We start from the raw sequence: 24,760 nt of genomic DNA, 5'->3' as shown, positions 1-24,760 counted from the left end.
TAAAATGGAGAATTATATCTGTTGACATTCCTCATTTTGTCAAATGCCCAGGTTTCAAATAAAGTTCAATGAATTCTGTTTGGAAAGGAAGAGGACAGTCGTCTTTAACAATGAAGTAGGGGATCTAAAATTGTGTAATTCTGACTGTGACTTTAATGATGTAACTATTTTTTCAGGATGACAGGTTGGCATTCTGGGATATTGATGGGAATCTGCTGTATGACTCGTTTGAGAGTGATGTACAGACTGACACACACAGCGAGCCACTCGGGGTAAAGAGACTCGTGTACGATGCAGCACTCTCTACAATAGCTGTTCTGCGTTTTAAGTATGAGATATTTTGTCAGTCCAAGGGAGGAAATACCTGAAGTTTTAAGATAATGAATGTCAGTTGCTTACTTCCCTTATAAATGATGATTTTAATACTGCTTGAAATAAAAATAATTTGATGTCCGGTATTATGGGGATAAAATAAATATGTGATTGATTTTGAAATGGGAATAAATAAAAGTATCATTTTGAGTTTTTTAATGGTTGGTTGCTCACCTTCCTTAAAGCAAGTCAATAGGATTTTAAAAGAATTATAACATTTGTAATTTTACAGTTAACGACATTCCATTTTCCTCAGTAACTCCCTGGGTTTTACTGGGTAAAAGTTAATCGCAAAATTCACATTTAGTGTTTCTGCATTCTAGATAATTGATAATGATTCTTCCCAGACCTTTTTTCAAGCGATATGAAGACAATTGGATTTGCCTAAGTGTGTTTGTTATATTAGTAGGATGACGTACATTTGCATCAAGAAAATGCCTTTTGTTTGCCAAATTGAAAATCTTCAAAAGAATATTTTTTACACATATAACATCGAACAAAACATTCCTAGAGCACATAAGACACAAATTTTAACAATCGAGTGGCATATTTGTAACAATCGGGTGGCATATTTGTAACAATCGGGTGGCATATTTGTAACAATCGGGTGGCATATTTGTAACAATTGGGTGGCATATTTGTAACAATTGGGTGGCATATTTGTAACAATTGGGTGGCATATTTGTAACAATTGGGTGGCATATTTGTAACAATTGGGTGGCATATTTGTAACAATTGGGTGGCATATTTGTAACAATCGGGTGGCATATTTGTAACAATCGGGTGGCATATTTGTAACAATCGGGTGGCATATTTGTAACAATTGGGTGGCATATTTGTAACAATTGGGTGGCATATTTGTAACAATTGGATGGCTAATTAACTTAATCCATTACATTTTAATGTTGGCTGCGGACGTTTGCTTCACAGGACAGTATTTGTGTCGAAGTGTTCTCAGAAACCATACATGTGTGGATGGAGACCAACACTTTGATCGAAAGACAAAATAATACATTCTTTTCTGTGCTATGTCTCTGTAACAGACTTGTGAGTATGGCTAAAAATCGATGAAAACATACCTGGTGTGGAGTAATTCCTGTCAAATATACCCTCTGCGTTTGCTTTTGTGGTCATGTGACCAAAGTTTGTTCATCACCCGTGATGATTTGTCCTGTATGGGCTGTAACTTTGTTATGCATTTAAGAGTTTTAAAATTACTTGGCAAATGTGTTGTGTGCAAGATCCACTTCCCTACTTCTTACTTCATCACTCCACCACACTTAAGTTCAACCATCACGGGGTCTGGCATATGCTTTATGCTTGATGTTAGCTCTTACTGAATGCATGCATATTACTTCTTCGGGCGCATCAGTCCTTAATTATGACAGCTCTTGTGTGGGAGTTTAGATTCAGAGAAAATTCACATAGTGTATAGATGGAATTTATCAATTTCATACATACATGGTCATTTTGATAAAAAGTACTATACGTGCAGATGGTTCTATTGTGGCTTAACAATCATCAATCCTTTTAATCATTTATGCAACGTGGTATAACATTTTGTCATAGCCTACTGTTTAGCGTAATGGTTTCAAATTTATGTATGCAAATAAAAATACAACTGAATTTGAATGACAAAATTTGATAGCATACTTTTTTGCACACAGGTCCACAAAGATCCAGCTGTACACCATCAGTGGAGGGAGAGACGGTTTATCCCTAAAGCAGCAAACATTGGCAGCCGATGACAGCCTTACTCTGGGTGCCCATGAACCTTGGGATGTGTGTTTTGACGGGGAGCATAATCTCTGGGTGCTGCAGGCCTGCGAAACCTGCCCTGTGAGGGCATACACATGTACAAAACTACAGGATTCAATTGTTGTGAGTATGATTATTATCATGCTGTTTCGTGAAGAATACTTTGTCATTGATTTTATGTCTTTTTACCATAATTTTGTATCTGTTTTGCATGTATGAGGGTTGATCCAGAAATACGTGGACTTTTTTAATAATTCTAATATCGTTGCACATAGAACTAAGAAAATTCACATACAAAACATATGACATATTTGGAATAATTCCTGAAATTTTCAGAACAATACATATTTTTTTTTGCTGAATTATAATGTATTAATGACATATGGTTATACCCGACCGGCGCAGTCCTATGACGTTAGTGACGTTGCGCTCATAAAGCGTCACATTTTTTCGAAGTATTTCCCACCAAAACTGACACACTTTTCATGGCGCGTAATCCACTGCGTATAAACATTCGAATACCACTCTCTGCAAAACGTGGATGTCGCGTTATGCACATTAACTTGCAGTTGATGGAATGAATGAAAACGATGTCATCTAAGCTGACTCTTGATTTCTGGGAATACCGGCACAATCCTTTGGCGCAAGATCTGGCGACTGTGGCAGATGCGCGACGGTCTCCAAGTCCAACAACCGAAGGACCCATCTCGCAAAAACCTTACGTATGCCTAAATCGTCCATTAAAATCCTTTGCATACTTCCGTACCCCGCCCCGATGACGCTCGTCACATCACGGACTGTCAAACGGTGATCCCCGTCGATGATGTTCTTCACCGACGTCATTAACGTCATGCCCTCGTCTTCTTCCGTCCTCTTCCCTTATTGTCTTCAATGGAATCTTACCCTTCTCTAAAACGTTAATGCCAGTGGAATGCTAATGAACGGCACACTAGTTACTTCAATTTCGCCTCGGCCATCATTTCCATAGTCTGTGCCAGTGTTTTCCCCAATCCAACGCAAAACTTTATCACCGCTCGGGATCCTAAAAAGTTTGATGACGCCATGTTGTATCACAGACTGTACGTGTAATAAACCCAGAACAAAATGACTTAAAAACGGATATGACATCAGAAATTTGAACAGTATATAAGAATGACGTCAGCGTAATATGTGACGTAATTTGGCGGAATTTCGTAGATAAACGTGGAAGAAAAGCGTGTCGTAAAAGATAAATAAAAAGTTTGTAAACGTAAATTTTAGACGGTGCGCCGACCGTGCGTTTCTGTTATTTTAAAACCCGTAATTTTTCAAAACTCATTAAATTTACATACCTAAAATTCATATGGTCTATGTAGAACACTTTGAATAAGATATTCATGAATTTTTAAATGATTTAGAAGATAAATATAGAAAATATGTTAGAAGTCCACGTAATTCTGGATCACCACTCGTAGTATTGCATTTTGCAAATTTTTACCTCAAAAACACCTTCACTCAATTTATTTTTGAAAACTTTATTAAGATCTATTGAAGTCTTTCCACTGAAAATTTAGTATGAATAGGCCCTTCTTGGCTGTCATTTCTTTGCCATATTTTTATTCATCTGGTGCCAAAATATTTTCAATAACCACAGCACATGATATTTTGGGCTGAAAATTGTAAATGTGTGTAATAAACACTCCAGTCACATAATTGACACTGTGACAATAGACATGATTGATCGCAACCTTGTTATCCTCATGGCTATCTTCAGGCGCTTTTACAATGTTCAGCAGGGTTGATAACCCGCATAATCGTCAGTAAACAACACTATTATGTTCACAAAGAACATCATTATAAATAAAGTGTTCACAAATTTAAAAGAGATGCACAGTTTTGAACACTATATACGTGCACAACATGCTTTCATTAAACTTGTATTCTACACATACCATTAAATATAATTAATCTCTAAGTTTGGAAAGTAAAACAATATAAATTTCAAGCTATTCAAGAAACTTTTGAAAGCTAAATATTTGAATTTAAGGACATTGGAAACAAAATGGTGATGTGGACAATAATATTTTAACATCGTGCTAACCAGATTTATAAAAGCATCCATTCACTGTCAACATTTTTTTTTTCACAACACTGATTAAAGGGAAGTAATGGACATATGGAAATATCCAAGAAAGGAAGTACACAGATGATGATGATGATGATGATGATGATGATGATGATGATGATGGGAGAATTGCTGTGTCTATCAACGTCCCTGTTCTCATATTTCATGTCACTACTGTGTCCATCAGTGCTCGTGTCACCATATTCAAACGTGGCTGTCCCTGCTCCCGTTGCCTTATTTCATAGCTATTCATGAAAACCAAGGAAATGGCAGCAATATTCATTTGAATGATGGGTACACCAAGAGACACAACAGGGCTTGGTAATTCGCCAACGGGAGTATCGATGGACACAACAGTGGTATGAATTAAGACGGCGGAGCACATGAAATCGTGCTATTGGCATGAAAATGACAACAGGAGCATCAACGGACATGACAGTACTATCAAGAAAAAACCCTTAAAAGTTAAGGATGGCATCATGTATAATGTTGCCTGTTTGGCTTGACAAACATAGATGTATCACTTTGTCAGTGCTCTTAGTTAAATTTTACACATACATATTTAAGTCTTATATTTGGACTGATATTGAAAAGTGATGTTTCAGAAGGAATAATAACTTGCCAGAAATACTCCACAGAATAAGTTGTTATGTCACGCACATAACCAAGGTTACACAAAGAAACCATCCTTACAAGGCATCTAGATCAAGAAATGATGAGTTCCAATGAAGGCTACTTTTGTGTTCACAGCTTTATAATTTTTGTGTTGAAACAGTGTCTGTTTCTTTTGCAGGTGGGAGCAGGGAAGTTAGGGGCCACTCATCAGAACAAACTTGATAGTCTGAACTCAAAATGGGAGTTGTTTAAAGGTAAACTCTTAAATTAGCATACAACTTTTGTAAATCAGAAAGTAACAAGAGCAGTCACAGATTCCCATATCCTCACCGAGTTAAGAACAGAATCAACTTCGCCTTACAACAAAGTATAACATTTGAAAAATAACAAAAGCCTAAAAAATGGACCGAGTGTAATATTTTCTGTTCACTGGACTTCTCCTTAATGAGGGTATCTGTATATAAAGTTTAAAGTCAATACATCAAAAACAAATTTGGGTTAAGCTCTGGGGCCGTGATTACGAACAGTCACAAGACTGAGCCTGAAAGTTGGACTCAGTCTCAGCACCTGAGTCCAAGTCCAGACTCAGCTGAGCTTGTCGAATATTACATGATTTCAACCAGTCTCTGACTCAGTCTCAACGTTGAGCCTGAGTCCGATTCCGCAATATTTATACTTGCATGAACGTAAGTGGCCATTGTTTACTTTTTCAAGCGTTATCGTTCTTGAACTTTGCTCAGAATTTCTAGACGCATATTACCGATGTAGTCAAAATCAGATACCTGTACAATGCAAGCGCCTGAGTGACTTTCGGCTGTGTTTGATGTAAAATGTCGCTAGAAAAACAAAGGACGACCTGGGATGAAAAAGAGCGACTGTGTGCCGTGCGGCTAGTGATTGAACAGTACGACATGTTATATGGAGGATTTGCCGACGGAATCACATTCAAAGAAAAGTCGGGCGCCTGGAATAAGGTGGCCGATGACTTGAATGCGTAAGTTAGATAAGCTGGTTAAACGTTACCTTAAATGATTAAGCTTTCAGTGGCTATTTTCATCTTAAATTTAACGCAATGAGATGGAATTAATATCAATTTAACCTCAAAGTGTATAAATATCAATGCAAAGTCTGTATTAAAGAACTTCTTTTATGAGCAATAGGATTTTGACAGCATACATGTACCTGCTGCTTTAAGGTGGTTTTAAATACCTCATTTGTCTCATTTGAATATGTTTCTCTTCTGGGAAAGTATTTTCTTGCAGAACTTCTGACTGCTTGTATTTATATAGAATCTATGTTGGAAGTGGAATTAATTTATTTTTATTATTTTAAGTACTTGTAAAATATTTCCCGTTCATTATAAAATTTTGATTAATCTGAAGTGTGGCCATTTCAATTGCAGATCAAGCAATGTAAAGCCAACACCTGCAGAGGTTAAGAAATTGTTCCAGAATGTGAAAAGTAGAGGTATAATTTAATAAATGTTTTGATACTTATCACTGGTACATACTGGTAATACAGATTTTCATCATTAATAATACATTATTATCTAATCAAAACACTTCATATGTGCAAAGTCTTAGAGTAAAATCTTTGAATTATATCATGGTGGAAATTCAGTAAAGCTTTACAATCAATTATTTATGTATTTAAACATCAGTATAAAGAATCCATTTTTCTTTTAGCCAAGAAAAAGTATAACGAAAAAATCGCCACTGGTGGCGGTCCAGTTGGCAAGATTACACTGGCAGAGGAAATTGTCCTTGAATTTCTCACGGACAAGCCCCAACTCATAGGGATCCCAGGAGGGATAGAATCTGGAGGTACCCCTTTGAAGAATTGCTGAAAGTATCAGTTAATTGAATTATATGTTTCAGCCATTTTTTTATACTGTTAAAATGATGGTAATGTGCAACTGCTTCAATCATAGATGTTACCTTTTAACATAATAATTCCCAGAATGGAAGTGAAATGATATAATGGGAACAATGTAAAAAATTGTTTAACATGGCACAATCTAGTTTACACTGTATTGCATGATGTTTTGTAGGTATAAGAACCATTAATAGGGAAACAAATCTTATTTTAAGTGATAGAGCCTGTGGAAGATGCTGGCAGTGTTGCAGATTTGGTTGTGCAACAAGCACCAAGTAAGAGTCTTATAATCTACTTTTATGAGGCCTTTTATATTAAAGTTCAGTGTGTCTTGATAAATGATAGTCAGGATTGTTTTTTGATGGCACCTTTCTTATAATCAATGTTAAAGAATAAGGAGGGCTATACTACTCGTCCCAGCGTCGGCTGGGGATTTAGGGATTTTCACTTATAAGTCTAATATCCTTCCTTCAATTGACTTAATATTATTAATAGAAAAAGAATTGGTATTGAATAACCTAAGTAAGGGTCTACATATTATGACCAAACTTGGTATATAGGAAGAGTTTATAGAGACCTTTCCTGATATTGTGTTTTGGGTTTGTCGAGTCTTATGACAGCTCTTGTTAGTTACCTTCTTCTCTCATCTTCAATTTCTACATGTAGAATGATATCAATTGAAGTGATGTTTAGTTTTTGTACACAGTACCATGTTTTTCTTTATAGTATGTAACCATTGCCTCCAGTTGAGATGTAGTATAACATCCTAAAGGGAGGTTAGAATGTTTTCTAAAGTAAGAAAGTGGTCAAAATTGTCAATGTCTACACAAGTGGTACTGCTCGGTACTCATGTTCTGTCCAATTTTTTCATAATCTAATATGCGAGTAAGTTTTGCACATTTTCTTATACATCACTGTAATTTTGCATGAACATTTCAGTGACAGAGAGTAAGCACATCAGCCCGCATCAAGAAACAGTGTCAGTTCAGGCCATTGAACATCCAAGTGTGTCCCATGAACACCCTGATGAACCCAGAGTGATGCAGACAAATACAAAGAAACTGAAACCATTTGTATAACTCATTGTTTTGATATGTTTCTATGAGTACATTTTCAACGGTATATTCATATTTAACACAAAATCAGGAACATAGGATATATATATATATATATATATATATATCAGTCAAATCATAAATATTAAACACTTACAAGAAAGGATGAATGGCATAATATGGATGCAGATGAAATTTGGTTAAAAAAGAAAACATAATAATTTCAGTTGTTAACTGCCTTTTGCATTTGAAAGATATATTTGTTTTCAAAATTGGTGGTCTTAATGCCTTATTTTATTTTCAAATCATCAACAGCAATATATGCATGTTTTTAGAGTAAATTTGCTTTCATTATAATCCAGGCTAAGGAATATTTGCATTTTTGTTGTGTACATTATAAATGTATAAACTTAAAAACTAAAAATATACTTAAAAACAAAAATATGCAATTTCTTCATAGGTCGTAGGAAGTGCATGGATAGGATTGAGCTCACCGAGGAGCTTCATGACCTTGAAGTTTCCCGAGCAAGAAAGGAGATTGAACTTTTAGATTTAAAAATAGCTCAACAACGTGAACTTTTCCAATTGAAAAAATCTGTTCTGGAGAATGCCATGCGAAATGCTAACATGGATTTCAACATTACTTTTCCAGGATTACGAAATGAAAGTTACAATTTTTCATAAGATCTCTTTTTGAATGCAGTATAAATTGTTAAAGCTGCACTCTCACACATTTACCATTTTTACAACTTTTTCATGTTTTGTCTTGGAAAGGACAAATTTTTGCGTATTTTTCTGCAAACAAGTGATATAAGATTGCTCTCAAAAAAATAATTAGATCATTGATTTCAATATTTCTGTTCAAAAATTAATATTTCATGGCTTAAATGCATAAAACATCAATTTTTGCACTTGATTATAAAAATATGCGATCTAATTTTTGTCATGAATCTCATATAACTGGTTTCCATGGATTTTCACAAAAATTAACTCGTTCCAAGATAAAAAAATAAAAAACTTGTTCAAACTGTGACAGTGCAGCTTTAAAGATCCACTCTTACTCCTAGATAATATTTACCACACTCCATGATATTGTTTTAATATTCCAAAAAGGATGAATAGATGTCTAAAACAATTTATTTAATGAAAGATACTGAGTTTAATTTGAAAGTAATGAACATTTAACAAGTTATTTCTTCATACTAAGTCTTAAGTAGACCATAGTAAATATTTTAGCATTCACCGATCATTTACCGTAATATCAATTTGAGCTACTCATTTGTTCTTCAACATATACAACATGTGTTATTGAGATGGAAATTATCCTTTATTATTAAGTATGTAGAAGTATTTTCTCTGATGATGTATCTAAAATCATTTTGATGGAAAGTATTTCCAATCAAAAAATCTTATTTGTGTAATAGAAATAAGTCTACATTAAATTGTAATACATTTATTGTTTCAACTTGAATGTCTAGGTTATTTTAGTCATTGGTATTATATGGGGTATTAATGTTGATATATCATTTCTTACAATAATTTCATGAAGTTTTACTTTGTTCAATACAACTCAAAAACAACTGATGAAAAATTGTGTAAATTTGACCGAGTGGACTCATGCAACATTTTCAGAAAGAATTACACTCATGCATTATGATGAACAAAATGTGCAAAATAACTGTTACAGTAAAAATGAGCAGAGCAAATTTTGCTAAAATCAATATTGTGCTAAGCAAACCATTACAAAAACAAAGATGAGAAATAATGCTGATATATTTTACAAATCAATAACAGAACTGTGATGTGACATAAACAGTATACATTCTTTACTCAATACACACCATGAAACTGAATGTTACTGTTTAAATGATGTTGAAAATATCACTTTTTGCTTATAAACTATTGCAAAAGAGCATAAAACATCAAAAACAATCTGTAACAATTCAGATAACATAATTGTATAATATTGTTTTTCATTTCATTATAATATCTGATTGTTAATGTTGTGTTATTATCAGTCTTCCATTTGGTAAAGTTACATAGTTATAATGAATTGTTTGTTAAACTGACATTAATTGTGTGTTAATGAATAAGAAATACAATCAGTGATAGATGTTCAAAGTGATCTCCACAACTTAAACTTTTGCCATTAAATGTATAGCACATGTTTTATGTAGTTTCTCCTATTGTTAAACATGTTAAACATGGACTTACAGCTACATAAAGTATAAAAGTTTTTTTTTCAATTCATCTATATATAGATAAATATAGCCAGTTAATGTCTAAAAGACCCTGTTGTCTTCAATGCATATCCCTGTTAAGTAGCCTTGCATATTACATTCAATAATTGGTATTATCAAAGATATTAAAGCTGCACTCTCACAGATTGAACGTTTTGAAAACTATTATTTTTTTATCTTGGAACAAGCCAATTTTTGAAAATCCATGGAAACAAGTTATATAAGACTGCTGACAAAAATTAGATTGCAGAATCTTATATTTAAGTTTATAAAAATTGGATGTTTTCTGCTTATTTCTTAAATAGTTAGTAACTGAAATATGAAAATCTACACATACAACAATTACAAATGATTGACAGGGTGATTGTTCAAACAGCAAAATGCCTTTGGGTAATATAATCCCTTTGGGTCCGCCCATTAACATCAACACCTTGGTTGTCCACTTGTGGCATGTCATCCTCCTCGTATGTTTGGCGTCCATACACATCTCCATGCTCAAACGCAAAATTGTGCAACATTACACATGAGGCAACATAAACAGCCGCTCTGTCTGGTGTCGTTCTTATTCCGTATTTCAGTACTGCGAAGCGCCTCTTCAGCATTCCAAATGTTTGTTCTATGAGCACTCTGGTGCGGCACAAAGCTGTGTTGAATCTGAAAATATCACAAATACTTAAAGGCTGCACAAGATTTACTTTTAATATTATTTCCCTGCATTGTGACCAATGATAAATGTCGTGAAATTTGCCAGCAACATTCACCAGTTTTATGACGTAAGAGTCCATAATGCAGGACGTCAGCTGTCCATATTATAGGACGTCAACATTCCATATGATACTTCTGGGCAGGTCCGACCGACCAAAAAAATTGAAATGGACCACTGATGTCATTTATTTTTTATTAAAATACATTGCTAAATTAACATTATGTGAACAAAAAAGAGACAGACGTTTGAGATCATAATTATACAGGTAAAATATCATCTGATATTCACTGAGGTGATAGAAAACAATTATCAATGAATATACATGATTTTTTGTGCCGCCTGAAAAGACGACATATAGGGGTTTCTTTTGTCGGCGGCAGCGGCGTCCGCGTCTCATTTTCGCTTGTCCGGGGTATATCTCCTAAACTATTAGTGGTATCAACTTGAAACTTCATATGTAGATAGATCTAATTGAGGGCAAGTGCAGTGCACAAGAACTGTTACTCTTGCTTCCATATTTTTAGAGTTATTGCCCTTTGTTATTTTCATGCTTAAAGTTTTGTCCGGGGCATATCTTGTAGAATATAAGAGTTATCAACTTGAAACTTCATATGTAGATAGATCTCATGGAGGGAAAGTGCAGTGCACAATAACAGTAACTCTTGCTTTCTTAGTTTTAAAATTATTGCCTTTTGTTAATTTTCATGCTTAAAGTTTTGTCCGGGGCATATCTTGAAGAATATAAGAGGTATCAACTTGAAACTTCATAGCTAGATAGATCTCATTGAGGGCAAGTGCAGTGCACAATAACAGCAACTCTTGCTTTCTTAGTTTTAAAGTTATTGCCCTTTGTTAATTTTCATGCTTAAAGTTTTGTCCGGGGCATATCTTGAAGAATATAGGAGGTATCAACTTGAAACTTCATAGCTAGATATATCTCATTGAGGGCAAGTGCAGTGCACAATAACAGCAACTCTTGCTTTCTTTGTTTTAAAGTTATTGCCCTTTGTTAATTTTCATGCTTAAAGTTTTGTCCGGGGCATATCTTGAAGAATATGAGGTATCAACTTGAAACTTCATAGCTAGATAGATCTCATTGAGGGTAAGTGCAGTGCACAAGAACCGTTACTCTTGCTGCCACATTTATTATTAGTTATTGCCCTTTGTTAATTTTCTTGCTTAGGTTTTGTCCGTGGCATATCTCGTAAACTATAGGAGGTTTCAACCTGAAACTTATTCCGTAGGTATATCTGATTGAGGGTTCAAATGCCACCTACACTTGAAAGTTAAATGGCAACATCATTGTCTATAAATGAATAAAATGCCAATCTAACAGCTATAATGTAGACAGTAAATAATTCGTCAGGCGACACATCCGACTCGCGGAGTTCTAGTTATCAATACCTTTCCTCCGACAGATTTCTAGGATTCGCATAGGGTGTCATGAGGTATTTACGACATGGGTATCCACTGTCCCCAAGCAGCAGTCCATCTATTTGTCCTGAAAAGAGAAACATTCATATCACTTATCTGTAATACTTTTAAAAGCTGACTTATTTTATATTCATATTTTGATATTTTCACTTTGTTTCGTACATAAAAAAAAGTTAAGAAAATTCCATTCAATATTTCATACAGTTCAAGACTGAAGTTTGTAATATCAGTCAACACACACACAGTATCATAAATTTGTGAACCAATCGCAGAATCAGCAAATGTTCTAAGCAAACAGGGTTACTGTATGTATGGCAGTATTCATGTATCACATCATAAACCTGCAGCTTCCTCTAAGTCAAATGCACTTACCAGTCTCCAACTTCTGGCACAAGATCCCCTCCGAGAACATGCGACTGTCATGCACGGATCCCGGCCATTTAGCAATAACATCAGTTATCCTGTAATTTGCATCACATACCATCTGAAAGATAACAAGTACAAGTTAGTGACCATATTTTCAACATTATTAGATCCTAGATGAAGAATCCAAATATGATTGTTTTGTTTCTTGACCAACAGTTTTTAATGTTAAAACAAGCTTAAACATAGGAACAAGTATTGGTTTCATGAAAAAAAGATTTCCAAAATGCATCGAAAACATATAAAATTAAGATTTTCATACCTGTACATTAAGGGAATGATAGCCCTTTCTATTTACGTAATCTGCCTCATTGTCTGGTGGTGCCTGTATCTTGACATGAGTGCCATCAACTGCTCCGACTACATTTGGGAAACCTTGTATGGAAAAATACAAATTATATCAAATACTGAATAGAAATATGATAGTTATTTCAAAAGTAAAAAACTTACCACACTTTCCACACAAATCCTGTAATCCATTTATGGCACCTTCAGTACTATGAATTAGCTGGGTTGAATTGTTGAATTATCAGTAATTGACCAAAAACAACATGATTTTATTACATTTTTTCAAATCAAAAACTAATTAATAATATTAATCTGTACAGTAGCATAAACTTCTCATGATGGTACATTTATCCACCAGGCACAATCTTTAAAATCACACTCCAAGTTATGTACCAGTCGATTGTAACCACGGCCCCCTCCCCTGGTCCGGGGAATAGCGGGGACTTTGACTTTCGGTCCCGCCAACCCGGCTAAAATCTCCGCCCTACGGGGACGAACAGATGGTAAACCCCCGCCAAATGCCCCTGCATCTAAGGGACCCTAGGTAAGGCCCATTTACCGCTATATTTAAAGCGAAGACAAAACCACTGCATTCACCCGGCACTGCGGGGCCACCTGAAAGGTAAAAACACGGCCCATTTCCCCGCCTATCCCCGGACCTCGGGGGCCGTGGTTACAATTGACTGGTGCATTAAATAAAAATTTAAAAAGATCCACAAACGTTACAACACAGAATGTCGACAAAAATAAATGTTTAAGTGCACATGCTTTGTCATCATAAATTTAGTGTCTTTGTTGTGATTGATTCTTTTTAATAAATCCACAAATACGATATTGCTCATCATAACTTTAAAAAATAAACAGAAATCCAAATCAGTAAAATGACATTTCCGTCCTTCCGTGAGTCGCCTCAAAATATTTGGCTGTGAAATCAGCAAAGAAGTACATCAAAACAAGAAAAAGCTAAACTTACGGGCGACACTGTAAAACTTTCGTTTTACACTTTCAATTTCCAACCCCGTTGGAAATTTAACGTATCTGTATAACAGTCCTGCAAGGATAACAGATACAGCATGAATTGCCTTGCCGACAGCCGACCTGGACACGCCATGAGCCTGTGCAATTACAATGTGATGCCCTCCAGTTGCGAAAAACTGAAGGCAGCACAATACCGTCAGGAGAGGGGGGAGCGGGTTGCTCCTCATCGTCGCTGTACCGATCGTTGGCTCCACGATTCCAACTAATATCATAATTGATTCCTGAAAAAATCTGTATCTTTTTCGGACACTCTCAACATCTAAAATCTCTAAAGGGTTTTTTCTGTCGGTAAATACACGCGGTCGACGAGGCAACCTAAATCTACGGTAATATCTGTTGAGTTGTCTGTCCGCCATGACAGTTGAGATTTACTTCACGTGAGACAGCTACATAGTAGACTCACGTTTTCAGACTCAGTCTCAATGATTTGAGTCAGTCTGAGTCTGAGTCTCTTTGTAAACACCGTTAAAAAAAAAGAGTTTGTAATAAGTGAGTGTGAGTCCAGACTCAGACTTGAGACCGTTCGTAATCACGGCCCCTGGACTAAAAACAACTATAAAATCAACTAAGAGCAATGACTTAAAAATACTACACACAGGTTATGGTTTTTGTACAATGCACTTCTCCTCAATGAGATCTTTCTGTTTATGAATTTGAAGTCAATATCTCAAAGACTTTGTCTAGCCCCCTTGCGATGAGTAAGACTTTGTTGCCCCAATGTTTGTTCTGTGGATGAGTGTGTCCATCCATCCTGACTAAACTTTGTCCAGGCTGTATCTTGACCATGAATTATAGGATTTTCAAAACAAATTACCATAGAGGTTTACCATGATGAGGTGGTGGATTTGGCACAAGACCCAGGTTTATACCTTAAAGGTCATGGTCACATTTAAAGGTCAAAGTTTGAAATGATCCATGTCTGGGCTATATCTTGACCATGCATTATGGGATTTTCAAAATACTTTCTATAAAGGTTCACTCTGATGAGGTTGCATGTCGCACACAAGACCGAGGTCTGTACCTCAAAGATCAAGTTGACACTTAAAGGTCAAAGGTTGATATGACCCTTTTCCGGACTTTAGACTGACCATGCATTATATGATTTTAAAAAACTTGAAAGTTCACCATTATGAGGCGGCTTGTCACGCTCAAGTCTGTACCTCAAAAGTCAAGGTCACATGTCATGCTTAGAGTTCAAAGGTTGAAATGATCTTTTTTCCGGACTGTATCTTGACCATGCATTATAGGATTTAGAAAAATGCCATGATAAGGCAGCATGATAAGAACCCTGGTCTGCACCTCAAAGATCAAGGTTATGCTTAGAGGTCAAACATTGATATTATATCTTTACCATGCAGTAAAGGATTTTCAAAATACTTGCCATGGAGGTTCACCATCACAGATGCACATATTGTTCAACTCCATGCTATTCTGTGTTGCAATTGCATTGAAGAGCATTTTGTCTGTGTCAAAAGCTCTTTTAACGGGCTCACCATTTTGCGTCTAGTTGTGTTATGCTCAGCACATAAAATAAATATGATTATTAACAAAGGGCAATTACTTAAAAAATACTGCATCCTGCGTTATGATTATTGTAAAATGCACTTCTCCTAGTATTAAAATTAACAAAGTCCAATAGCTATATAAAAACTGCATCCAGAGTTGTGGTGCGTCCCTGTGCTGTGCGTGTACTCATGAGTGCATTCCAAGCATTTTTTGTCTCAAGCATAACTCCAAAACACCATGAGGTTTTTACTTTAAACTTGAAATACAGATATATCATATTCAAGAAAAGTGCAGTGCATAGGAACATGGCTGCTTTATGTACAATAAGTTATTGCTCTTTGTTGATTCACATATATATTTTTTGTCTGGATCACTTCTCCAAAAAAATTCCAGGTAAAGGCTTCAAACTTCATATTCAGATAAATCATCTTAAGGAGAAGTGCAGCTCACATGAACCACCATAACTTTGACTTTGATGGTTTTTGAGTTACTGCCCTTTGTTCATCTTCTTTTCTTATAAGCTCATATGTTCAAAAAATATTATTATAACAAGAACCATATCTCTGTGGCCTGTTGTTCTCTAATAATCTCTTGAAATATAGTTTTTAGCTCGACTATTTGAAGAATAAGGAGGGCTACACATCCGGTTAAAGTTTTAGGGCAAGTTGGGATTTTCACTTATAAGTCCAATACCCTTCATTTAATTATGCCCCCCTTCGAAAAAGAGGGGTATATTGCTTTGCACAGGCATGTCGGTATGTCAGTCGGTCGGTCGGTCTGTCGGTAGACCAAAGCTTGTCCGAGTGATAATCAACAATCCCTGGACGTATGGTTATCAAACTTCACATGAAGGTTGGGGCTGACCAGTAGATGACCCCTATTGATTTTGGCGGTCATCGGGTCAAAGGTAAAGGTCACAGTGACCTTTAATGGTAAAATAATTTTAAAGCTTGTCCGAGTGATAACTCAACAATGCCTGCACCCATGGCCCTCAAACTTGACATGGAGGTTGGGCCTGACCAGTAGTTGACCCCTATTGTTTTATGGGGTCATCAGGCCAAAGGTCAAGGTCACAGTGACCTTGAATGGTAAAAGGTTGTCCGAGTGATAACGTGACAATGCCTGCACCCATGGCCCTCAAACTTGACATGGAGGTTGGGCCTGACCAGTAGTTGACCCCTATTGTTTTTGGGGGTCATCAGGCCAAGGTCAAGGTCACAGTGACCTTGAATGGTAAAAGGTTGTCCGAGTGATAACGTGACAATGCCTGCACCCATGGCCCTCAAACTTGACTTGGAGGTTGGGCCTGACCAGTAGCTGACCCCTTTTGTTTTTTTGGCTCAATGGATCAAAGGTCAAGGTCACAGTGACCTTTAATGGTAAAAGGTTGTTCATGTGATAACTCAACAATGCCTGCACCCATGGCCCTCAAACTTGACTTGGAGGTTGGGCCTGACCAGTAGATGACCCCTATTGTTTTTGGGGGTCATTGGGCTAAAGGTCAAGGTCACAGTTACCTTGAATGGTAAAAGGTTGTCCGATTGATAACTCAACAATGCCTGCACCCATGGCCCTCAAATTTGACTTGGAGAATTGGCCTGACCAGGAGATGACCCCTATGGTTTTTGGGGGTCATCTGGCCAAAGGTCAAGGTCACAGTGACCTGGAATGGTAAAAGGTTGTCCGAGTGATAACTCAACAATGCCTGCACCCATGGCCCTCAAACTTGATTTGGAGATTGAGCCTGGCCAGAAGATTGTCCCTATTAATTTTAGGGGTCATTGGGCCAAAGGTCAAGGTCACAGTGACCTTGAATGATAAAAGGTTGTCCAAGTGATAACTCAACAAAGCCTGCACCCATGGCCCTCAAACTTGACATGGAGGTTGGGCCTGACCAGTAGATGACCCCTATTGATTTTAGGGGTCAAAGGTCAAGGTCACAGTGACCTTGAAAGCAAACTCGACAATTCTTGGACCTATGGTCATCAAACTTGACATGAAGGTTGGGCCTGCCCAGTAGATGACCCCTATCGACTTTGGGGGTCATCAGGCCAATGTCACAGTAACCTTTAACGCAAAAAAGTTATCAAATCTTCCCCCACTGATTTCTCAACAATGCCTGAACCTATGATCATTAAACTTGACATGGATGTTAAGCCTGACCAGTAGATCACCCTTATTGATTTTAGGATTCATAGAGCCAAAGGTCAAGGTCACAGTGATTTTGAATGGTAAAAGGTTGTCAGAGTGATAACTCAACAATGCCTGAACCCATGGCCTTCAAACTTGACTTGGAGTTGCATCTGACTTGTAGATGACCCCTTATGATTTAAGGGGTCATCAGGTCAAAGGTCAAGGTCACAGTGACCTTGAACAAAAAAAACTTGTCTTGTGATAACTTGACAATGCCTGCACCCATGGCCCTCAAACTTGACATTTAGGTTTTTGGTGACCAGCTGATGACTCTGGATTTTGAGTTCATAGAGTCAAAGGTCATGACGGTCATAACACACTTTATCCTCACACTTTAATGGTCATAATCTTAAAACAGCAACAAATCAGCTGTCATTTCGGTCCATGCATATTTCATTCAATTGTCCATTTAATTCCGACAACATGGCGCTCAGGGGGGGCATAATGTTTGACAAACATCTCTTGTTGACTTAATACTTCACACAGTTGTTCAGGGCCATCACATAATGAGGTTACGGTAGATAACTCCATATTATCCTTGATACAAGTTATGGCCCCTGATTGACTTAGGTTAAAGTTTTAGGGCAGGTTGAAGTTTTAGGGCAAGTTGGGATTTTAATAAAAAAACTTCTATACCCTTCATTCAATGCACTTAATACTTCGCAGAATTATTGACGACCATCTTTCAACAAGGAACATAACTCCATGTTAGCCCTAAATACAAATTATTGCCCTTGAATGTTTTTTTTTTCTTTTCTTTTTAACATTTCTTTTTATTTCTTTTGAAAGGCACATTTTTAGCGCGACTATTTGAAGAATAAGGAGAGCTATACTACTCACCCAAGCGTCTGCGTTGGCGTCGGCGTCACCCCTTGGTTAAGGTTTTGCGTGCAAGCACACATAGGTAATTATCTCAGCAACTACTCGAGGTATTGCATTGGGACTTTATACAATGGTGCTCAACCATCCAACCTACTTAATTCACCAAGTTAGATAACTCTAGTTTGCATTTAATGCAAATAATAGGCCTTTATTATTTGACTTAGAAATTCTGGTTAAGGTTTTGCGTGCACGCACACATAGGTTAATATCTCAGCAACTACTTGAGGTATTGCATTGAGACTTGATACAATGTTACTCAACCATCCCACCTACCTTATAAACCATGTTAGAGAACTATAGTTTGCATTTAATGCAAAAAATAGGCCATTATGATTTGACTTAGAAATTCTGGTTAAGGTTTTGCGTGCAAGCACACATAGGTTAATATCTCAGCAACTGCTTGAGGTATAGCATTGAGACTTGATACAATGGTACACAACCATCCAACCTACTTAATTAACCAAGTTAGATAACTCTAGTTTGCATTTAATGCAAATAATTGCCCTTTATTATTCGACTTAGAAATTTTGGTTAAGGTTTTGCGTGCAAGCACACATTGGTTAATATCTCAGCAACTACTTGAGGTATTGCATTGAGTCTCGATACAATGGTACTGAACCATCCAACCTACTTAATTAACCAAGTTAGATAACTCTAGTTTGCATTTAATGCAAATAATTGCCCTTTATTATTCGACTTAGAAATTCTGGTTAAAGTTTTGCGTGCAAGCACACATAGGTTAATATCTCAGCAACTGCTTGAGGTATTGCATTGAGACTTGATACAATGGTACACAACCATCCAACCTACTTAATTAACCAAGTTAGATAACTCTAGTTTGCATTTAATGCAAATAATTGCCCTTTATTATTCGACTTAGAAATTCTGGTTAAAGTTTTGCGTGCAAGCACACATAGGTTAATATCTCAGCAACTGCTTGAGGTATTGCATTGAGACTTGATACAATGGTACACAACCATCCAACCTACTTAATTAACCAAGTTAGATAACTCTAGTTTGCATTTAATGCAAATAATTGCCCTTTATTATTCGACTTAGAAATTTTGGTTAAGGTTTTGCGTGCAAGCACACATTGGTTAATATCTCAGCAACTACATGAGGTATTGCATTGAGTCTCGATACAATGGTACTGAACCATCCAACCTACTTAATTAACCAAGTTAGATAACTCTAGTTTGCATTTAATGCAAATAATTGCCCTTTATTATTCGACTTAGAAATTCTGGTTAAGGTTTTGCGTGCAAGCACACATAGGTTAATATATCAGCAACTACTTGAGATATTGCATTGAGACTTTATACAACTTTACTCAACCATCCAACCTACTAAATTAATCAAGTTAGATAACTCTTGTTTGCATTTAATGCAAAATAATTGCCCTTTATTATTCGACTTCTGGTTCTGGTTAAGGTTTTGCATGTAACCACTTTTAAGTCAATACCTCAGCGAATACATCATGTATTGCATTGAAACTTTACACACAGACTCTCAACCATTTAACCTTCTTATTTAATCAAGTAAGATAACTCTATCTTTCATATTATATAATTTTTGCCCCTTTATTATGCAACTTAGTAATTCTGGTTAAGGTCTTGCATGTTAGCACACATGGATATTATCTCAGCAACTACTTGATGTATTGGATTGAGACTTTATACAATGGTATTCAACCATCCAACCTAATTGAATAAACAAGTTCGATAACTGTATTTTGCAACTAATGGCCCTTTATTATTACACTTAAAAATTCTTGCTAAAATTTTGCATGTAACCACATTTATGTTAATATCTCAGCACCTCATGTATTGCATTGAAATCTAATCTAACAGTGAACCATGCATGTTTCGCCAAAACTTTTCAATCCTTACACTGAAAAGCGGCGGAATAGTCGAGCGCGCTGTCTCTTTGACAGATCTTGTTATGTTCCTAACCACATTTTCATAAAGGGAAAACAAGTTATTTGAATGACTTGCGTCATTGTTCGGGCGGGCTGGTGTTAGAGCAGCGTCAAAGTCACCTTATGTATCGAATAATTTTAGCTAGGTTTGACATAAAGAGACCAAACTTGGTATATACAAAGAGTTTATGGAGACCTTTTATGGGAATGCTTTTGAGGCCCCTAGGATCAAGGTCAAGGTTACTATTAATAGAAAATGGGTTGGTATTGAATAACTTAATTAAAGTTCTTCATATTGGTACCAAATTTGGTATTTAGGAAGAGTTTATAGAGACCTTTTCTGAGATTGTGTTTTTGGCCCAGACAGTTATGGTCTAGGTCAAAGTCAAAATAGAAATATGGTTAGTACTGAATAACTCAAGTAAGGGTTGACATAGTGTGACCAGACTTGGTATATAAGACCTTGTTATGCAGATCTTTCATGGATTTCCTTTTGGCCCTCTAGGGTCAAGGTCACTGTTACTAAAAATAGATAGCTGTTTCAGTTATGGTTGACATACTGTGACCAAACTTGATATGTATGAAGAGTTTATGGAGGTCTCCCATGGGATTGTGTTTGGGGCCCTTAGGATCAAGGTCACTGTTACAAAAAATAGAAGAAACAGTTGAAACTGAATCTCTTTTGCCAATCATTAAAAACCTGTTTTTGTTTCACATTGCGATTCTTGTTCACTTTTCAATTTGATTGTTTTATTGCTTTTGACAGGCACGTATTACATCGTTATTGTATTCACTTCTAAGTCAAAGCGGCATAGTCGAGCGCACTGTCTTACGACAGCTCTTGTTATATGTGCAGTGTTTACACTATCAATTGCATACAATATTATGCTTTGTACATTAGTCAATATGGTATTGTTCGTTTCGTTATGTGTAAACTTCATTATGATATGTGTACTTGTATTGTAGCATCTTGTGAGTTCACTGTTTTTTGTTTGTTTTGTGCATATACCTCAGAATGTTATGTGCACTTATATTAATGTATCTTCATAGCATAATGGAGTATGCACATGATAGTATAAAAATCGCACAGAACACAAACAAAACTTGAATAATGAGCAAATGTATTCCATAGCGGCCCTTATCACATGTTGTGATGGCTCTAGTTTGTTAAGTTAGATTTATGCTCAATAAATTAAAATGAAAACTGTATCAATACTGCATGAGTTTAGATTCAATGGTAAAGTTATGTGTTATTTTCATGGCACTTTTATTGTTGAATAAATCTCTGGTACCCACATTAAACATTTAGGAATTGGTTGGAAGATAACACCCAATGTAATTGCATACCAGGAGTGTTTAACTATTCTGAAAACAATAGCATGATTCTGATTTAGGAAGTAATAAACTGTTGTGGTTTTAAGCTCACCTGGCCATTTGTGATTGTCCTTTGTTATTTGTTTGTTGGCTATGTTGCATTATTGACAGTTTGCTGCATTTAGCAAACATACTGACAATTTTTGACATAATGAAATCTAGGTGTAGTTCCAGTCTTGCTATCTGGAAAGGTCACAATATCATTCAATACATACACGCCTAAAAAAAATGTCTGTTTCGGGTAACCCGACCCTACTTATAAAAATGCGCCGACCCTAACTATTTTTTTCCGTTTCTGAGCAAAAAAAATATTCGTTAGCGAAAAGAGAGTTACGAAGGGCGGATAAATGCAGATTTTAATCAGAATTATTGTTTATATGATAAAACAAAGTCAGGCAATGACAGTAATGTAAGAAAGACTGCCATGTGCAAGAAAACACTCTGAACTTACGACAGATTTTGAAAAAAAATAAAAAAATAAAAATCCCGACCTACCCTACCTAGAAATTTTGGGAAGGTTACCCTAAACAAACAATTATTTTTTTTGGCCTTACTAAAAAATGAATCTTTAAATATGGTTATGTCAGGTCTGGTAAAATCGACACATTTCTATTGAACACATTTGAAATGCTTGCCTTTACCCAATGGGATATGGGTCACATATGATCAGAAGCTAAAACCCAAGACCTAAATTGGTCACATATGATCAAAAACTAAGTCCCAAGACCCATATGGGTTACATATGATCAGAGCTAAGTTCCAGGACCCATATGAGTCACATATGACCAGAAACTAAGTCCCAAGACCCATATGGGTCACACATGATCAAAAGCTAAGTCCCCAGAACCATGTGTCACATATGATCGGAATCTAAGTCCATAGACCCATACAAATCACATATGATCAGATTCAAAGTCCATAGAACCATATGGGTAACATATGATCAGAATCTAAGTCTCTCAAACCATATGGGTAACATATGATCGGAATCTAAGTCCCTAGACCCATATGGGTCACTTCTGATCAGAATCTAAGTCCCTAGACCCATATGGGTCACTTCTGATCAGAAACTAAGCCCCTAGACTCATATGGGTCACTTCTGATCAGAAACGAAGGGTCACTTCTGATCTGAAACGAAATCCCTAGACCCATATGAGTCACATATGATCAGATCTAAGTCCCTAGACCCATATGGGTCAATTCTGATCAGAATCTAAGTCCCTAGACTCATATGGATCACATATGATCAGATCTAAGTCCCTAGATCCAAATGGTTCACTTCTGATCAGAAACTAAGTCCCTAGACTCATATGGGTCACTTCTGATCAGAATCTAAGTCCCTAGACCCATGTGGGTCACTTCTGATCAGAATCTAAGTCCCTAGACCCATATGGGTCACTTCTGATCAGAATCTAAGTCCCTAGACTCATATGGGTCACATATGATCTGATCTAAGTCCCTAGACCCATATGGGTCACTTCTGATCAGAATCTAAGTCCTTCGACCCATATGGGTCACTTCTGATCAGAATCTAATTCCCTAGACTTATATGGGTCACTTCTTATCAGAAACGAAGTCCCTAGACCCATATGGGTCACATATGATCAGATCTAAGTCCCTAGAGCCATATGGGTCAATTCTGATCAGAAACGAATACCCTAGACCCATATGGGTCACATGATCAGAATCTAAGTCCATAGACCCATATTTAATTGAACCTAAATATAAAATTCTGATCAAGTTTAGAAATGATAACCACAGCTGATTTAAAGCATGGTTTTACTTAACAAACTAGAACCTATTGTTAAACCTTGTCAACACTCTGCATGTTTGATTTCATTGAATCTCATTGGAATCATGGTCAATTTGGGTGAAAGGAAAACAATGTTACTAGTTTTAAATAATTATTTAACATACACAATATGATCTTGTTTTCCTGATCTTAATGGAATGTTCTTACATTGTGTATAACACAATGGAGAGTAATGGTACTCAATGTTAGCAATCTATGGGGCCATTGTTGTTATCTTGTTTTACATAGTTGTTCAAGTTTCTCCATAAGTTTACAATTATGTTACAGGATGTCATGAGTGTGGGACGCCGACAATAAGCTTACAGAAGCAGCGCACTCAGGAGAATGTGCAAAAATACCTTGAGAGGAAAGAGGAGAGGATTCATGCCCAGAAAAACAAACCCACCCTGCCCGCAACCCAGCAGTCTACCCAGCAACCTGACCAGCCTACCAAGCCACAAACCCTGCAACCAGTCCAACAACCCATCCAGCCTACCAAGAAACAGAAGGTGTCCTGACACACCACAATCATCTCTTCTGTCATTTCACTTTATAGAACTGCTTCACTAACTTCTTACTCATAAAACATTTGTAAATTTTTAATCTGTCATTGAAACTATGAGGAACAAAAAAACAAAAGCAATGAATGTTTAATAATTGAGTTTGTCATAAATTTGTATCAGTGACACTTTAATTATATTACCTCAGCAACAAAACTCGTGTTACGGTACTTTTATTTTCATTAACTTTTAATGAATTTAGATTGTTTTTGTTTGTTTGGTCATGCAAACAATGGCTCTGTGAAAAATACCCACAGTGTCACTTCCAATATTATGTTTTGAGGTTAATGGCAGGTAATACATGTAGTTTGCTACACTCTGGCGTACACAAGAATAAGTTCTGTGACACGGGAGAAATGAAAGTGAGCCCCTTGTACTGCAGGGACAATGACTGAGTGGTCACACTAGGACTATGTACTAGAAGCCTGTATTACCATACATTTATTCCATTTTCCACATGTACATTCAACATTTATTTGAAAAGAAAGCAAAGTTCATACAGTATCTGTACATTTGATTTTCTTTTAGTTTCATAATCAATAAATTCATTAAGCAAAACTGTGTGTTGCTGTCTCCTCTCCTGTTTTCAACAATGCTGGAAAAATCATACATGAACAAATTATGAAA

General features: G+C 36.3%; 2 protein-coding genes across 2 annotated transcripts in view; both read left to right on the top strand.

Annotated features, from left to right (window-relative positions):
- LOC128231886 (tRNA (guanine-N(7)-)-methyltransferase non-catalytic subunit wdr4-like) overlaps positions 1-24,660 on the top strand; it is an 85,897-nt gene extending 61,237 nt beyond the window's left edge. Inside the window, exons 7-10 of the mRNA XM_052945139.1 lie at positions 177-328; positions 2,040-2,253; positions 5,028-5,103; positions 23,862-24,660. Of these exons, the coding sequence (XP_052801099.1) occupies positions 177-328; positions 2,040-2,253; positions 5,028-5,103; positions 23,862-24,091 (672 nt within the window). The 3' untranslated portion in view covers positions 24,092-24,660. The remainder of the gene's footprint in view (positions 1-176; positions 329-2,039; positions 2,254-5,027; positions 5,104-23,861) is intronic.
- On the top strand, positions 5,403-10,016 carry LOC128231887 (uncharacterized). Its single transcript, XM_052945140.1, has 6 exons — positions 5,403-5,843; positions 6,252-6,316; positions 6,535-6,672; positions 6,940-6,999; positions 7,664-7,797; positions 8,240-10,016. The coding sequence occupies exons 1-6, from the start codon at positions 5,680-5,682 to the stop codon at positions 8,327-8,329; spliced, it is 651 nt and encodes a 216-aa protein (XP_052801100.1). The 5' UTR covers positions 5,403-5,679; the 3' UTR covers positions 8,330-10,016.
- Positions 24,661-24,760: the final 100 nt, after the last annotated feature.

The sequence above is a fragment of the Mya arenaria genome, chromosome 4 (genome assembly GCF_026914265.1).
Source record: "Mya arenaria isolate MELC-2E11 chromosome 4, ASM2691426v1".
NCBI lineage: Eukaryota > Metazoa > Mollusca > Bivalvia > Myida > Myidae > Mya > Mya arenaria.
Note: the sequence above shows the minus strand (reverse complement) of the source record. Positions and strands in the feature narration are given on the sequence as shown.

Excerpts from the sequence above, each read along its gene's own strand:
- LOC128231887 (XM_052945140.1), top strand. The coding sequence starts at position 5,680 with ATGTCGCTAGAAAAACAAAGGACGACCTGGGATGAAAAAGAGCGACTG. Across the intron at positions 6,673-6,939 it reads AGGAGGGATAGAATCTGGAG|TGATAGAGCCTGTGGAAGAT; the intron begins GTACCCCTTTGA and ends TCTTATTTTAAG. Across the intron at positions 7,798-8,239 it reads CAAAGAAACTGAAACCATTT|GTCGTAGGAAGTGCATGGAT; the intron begins GTATAACTCATT and ends ATTTCTTCATAG.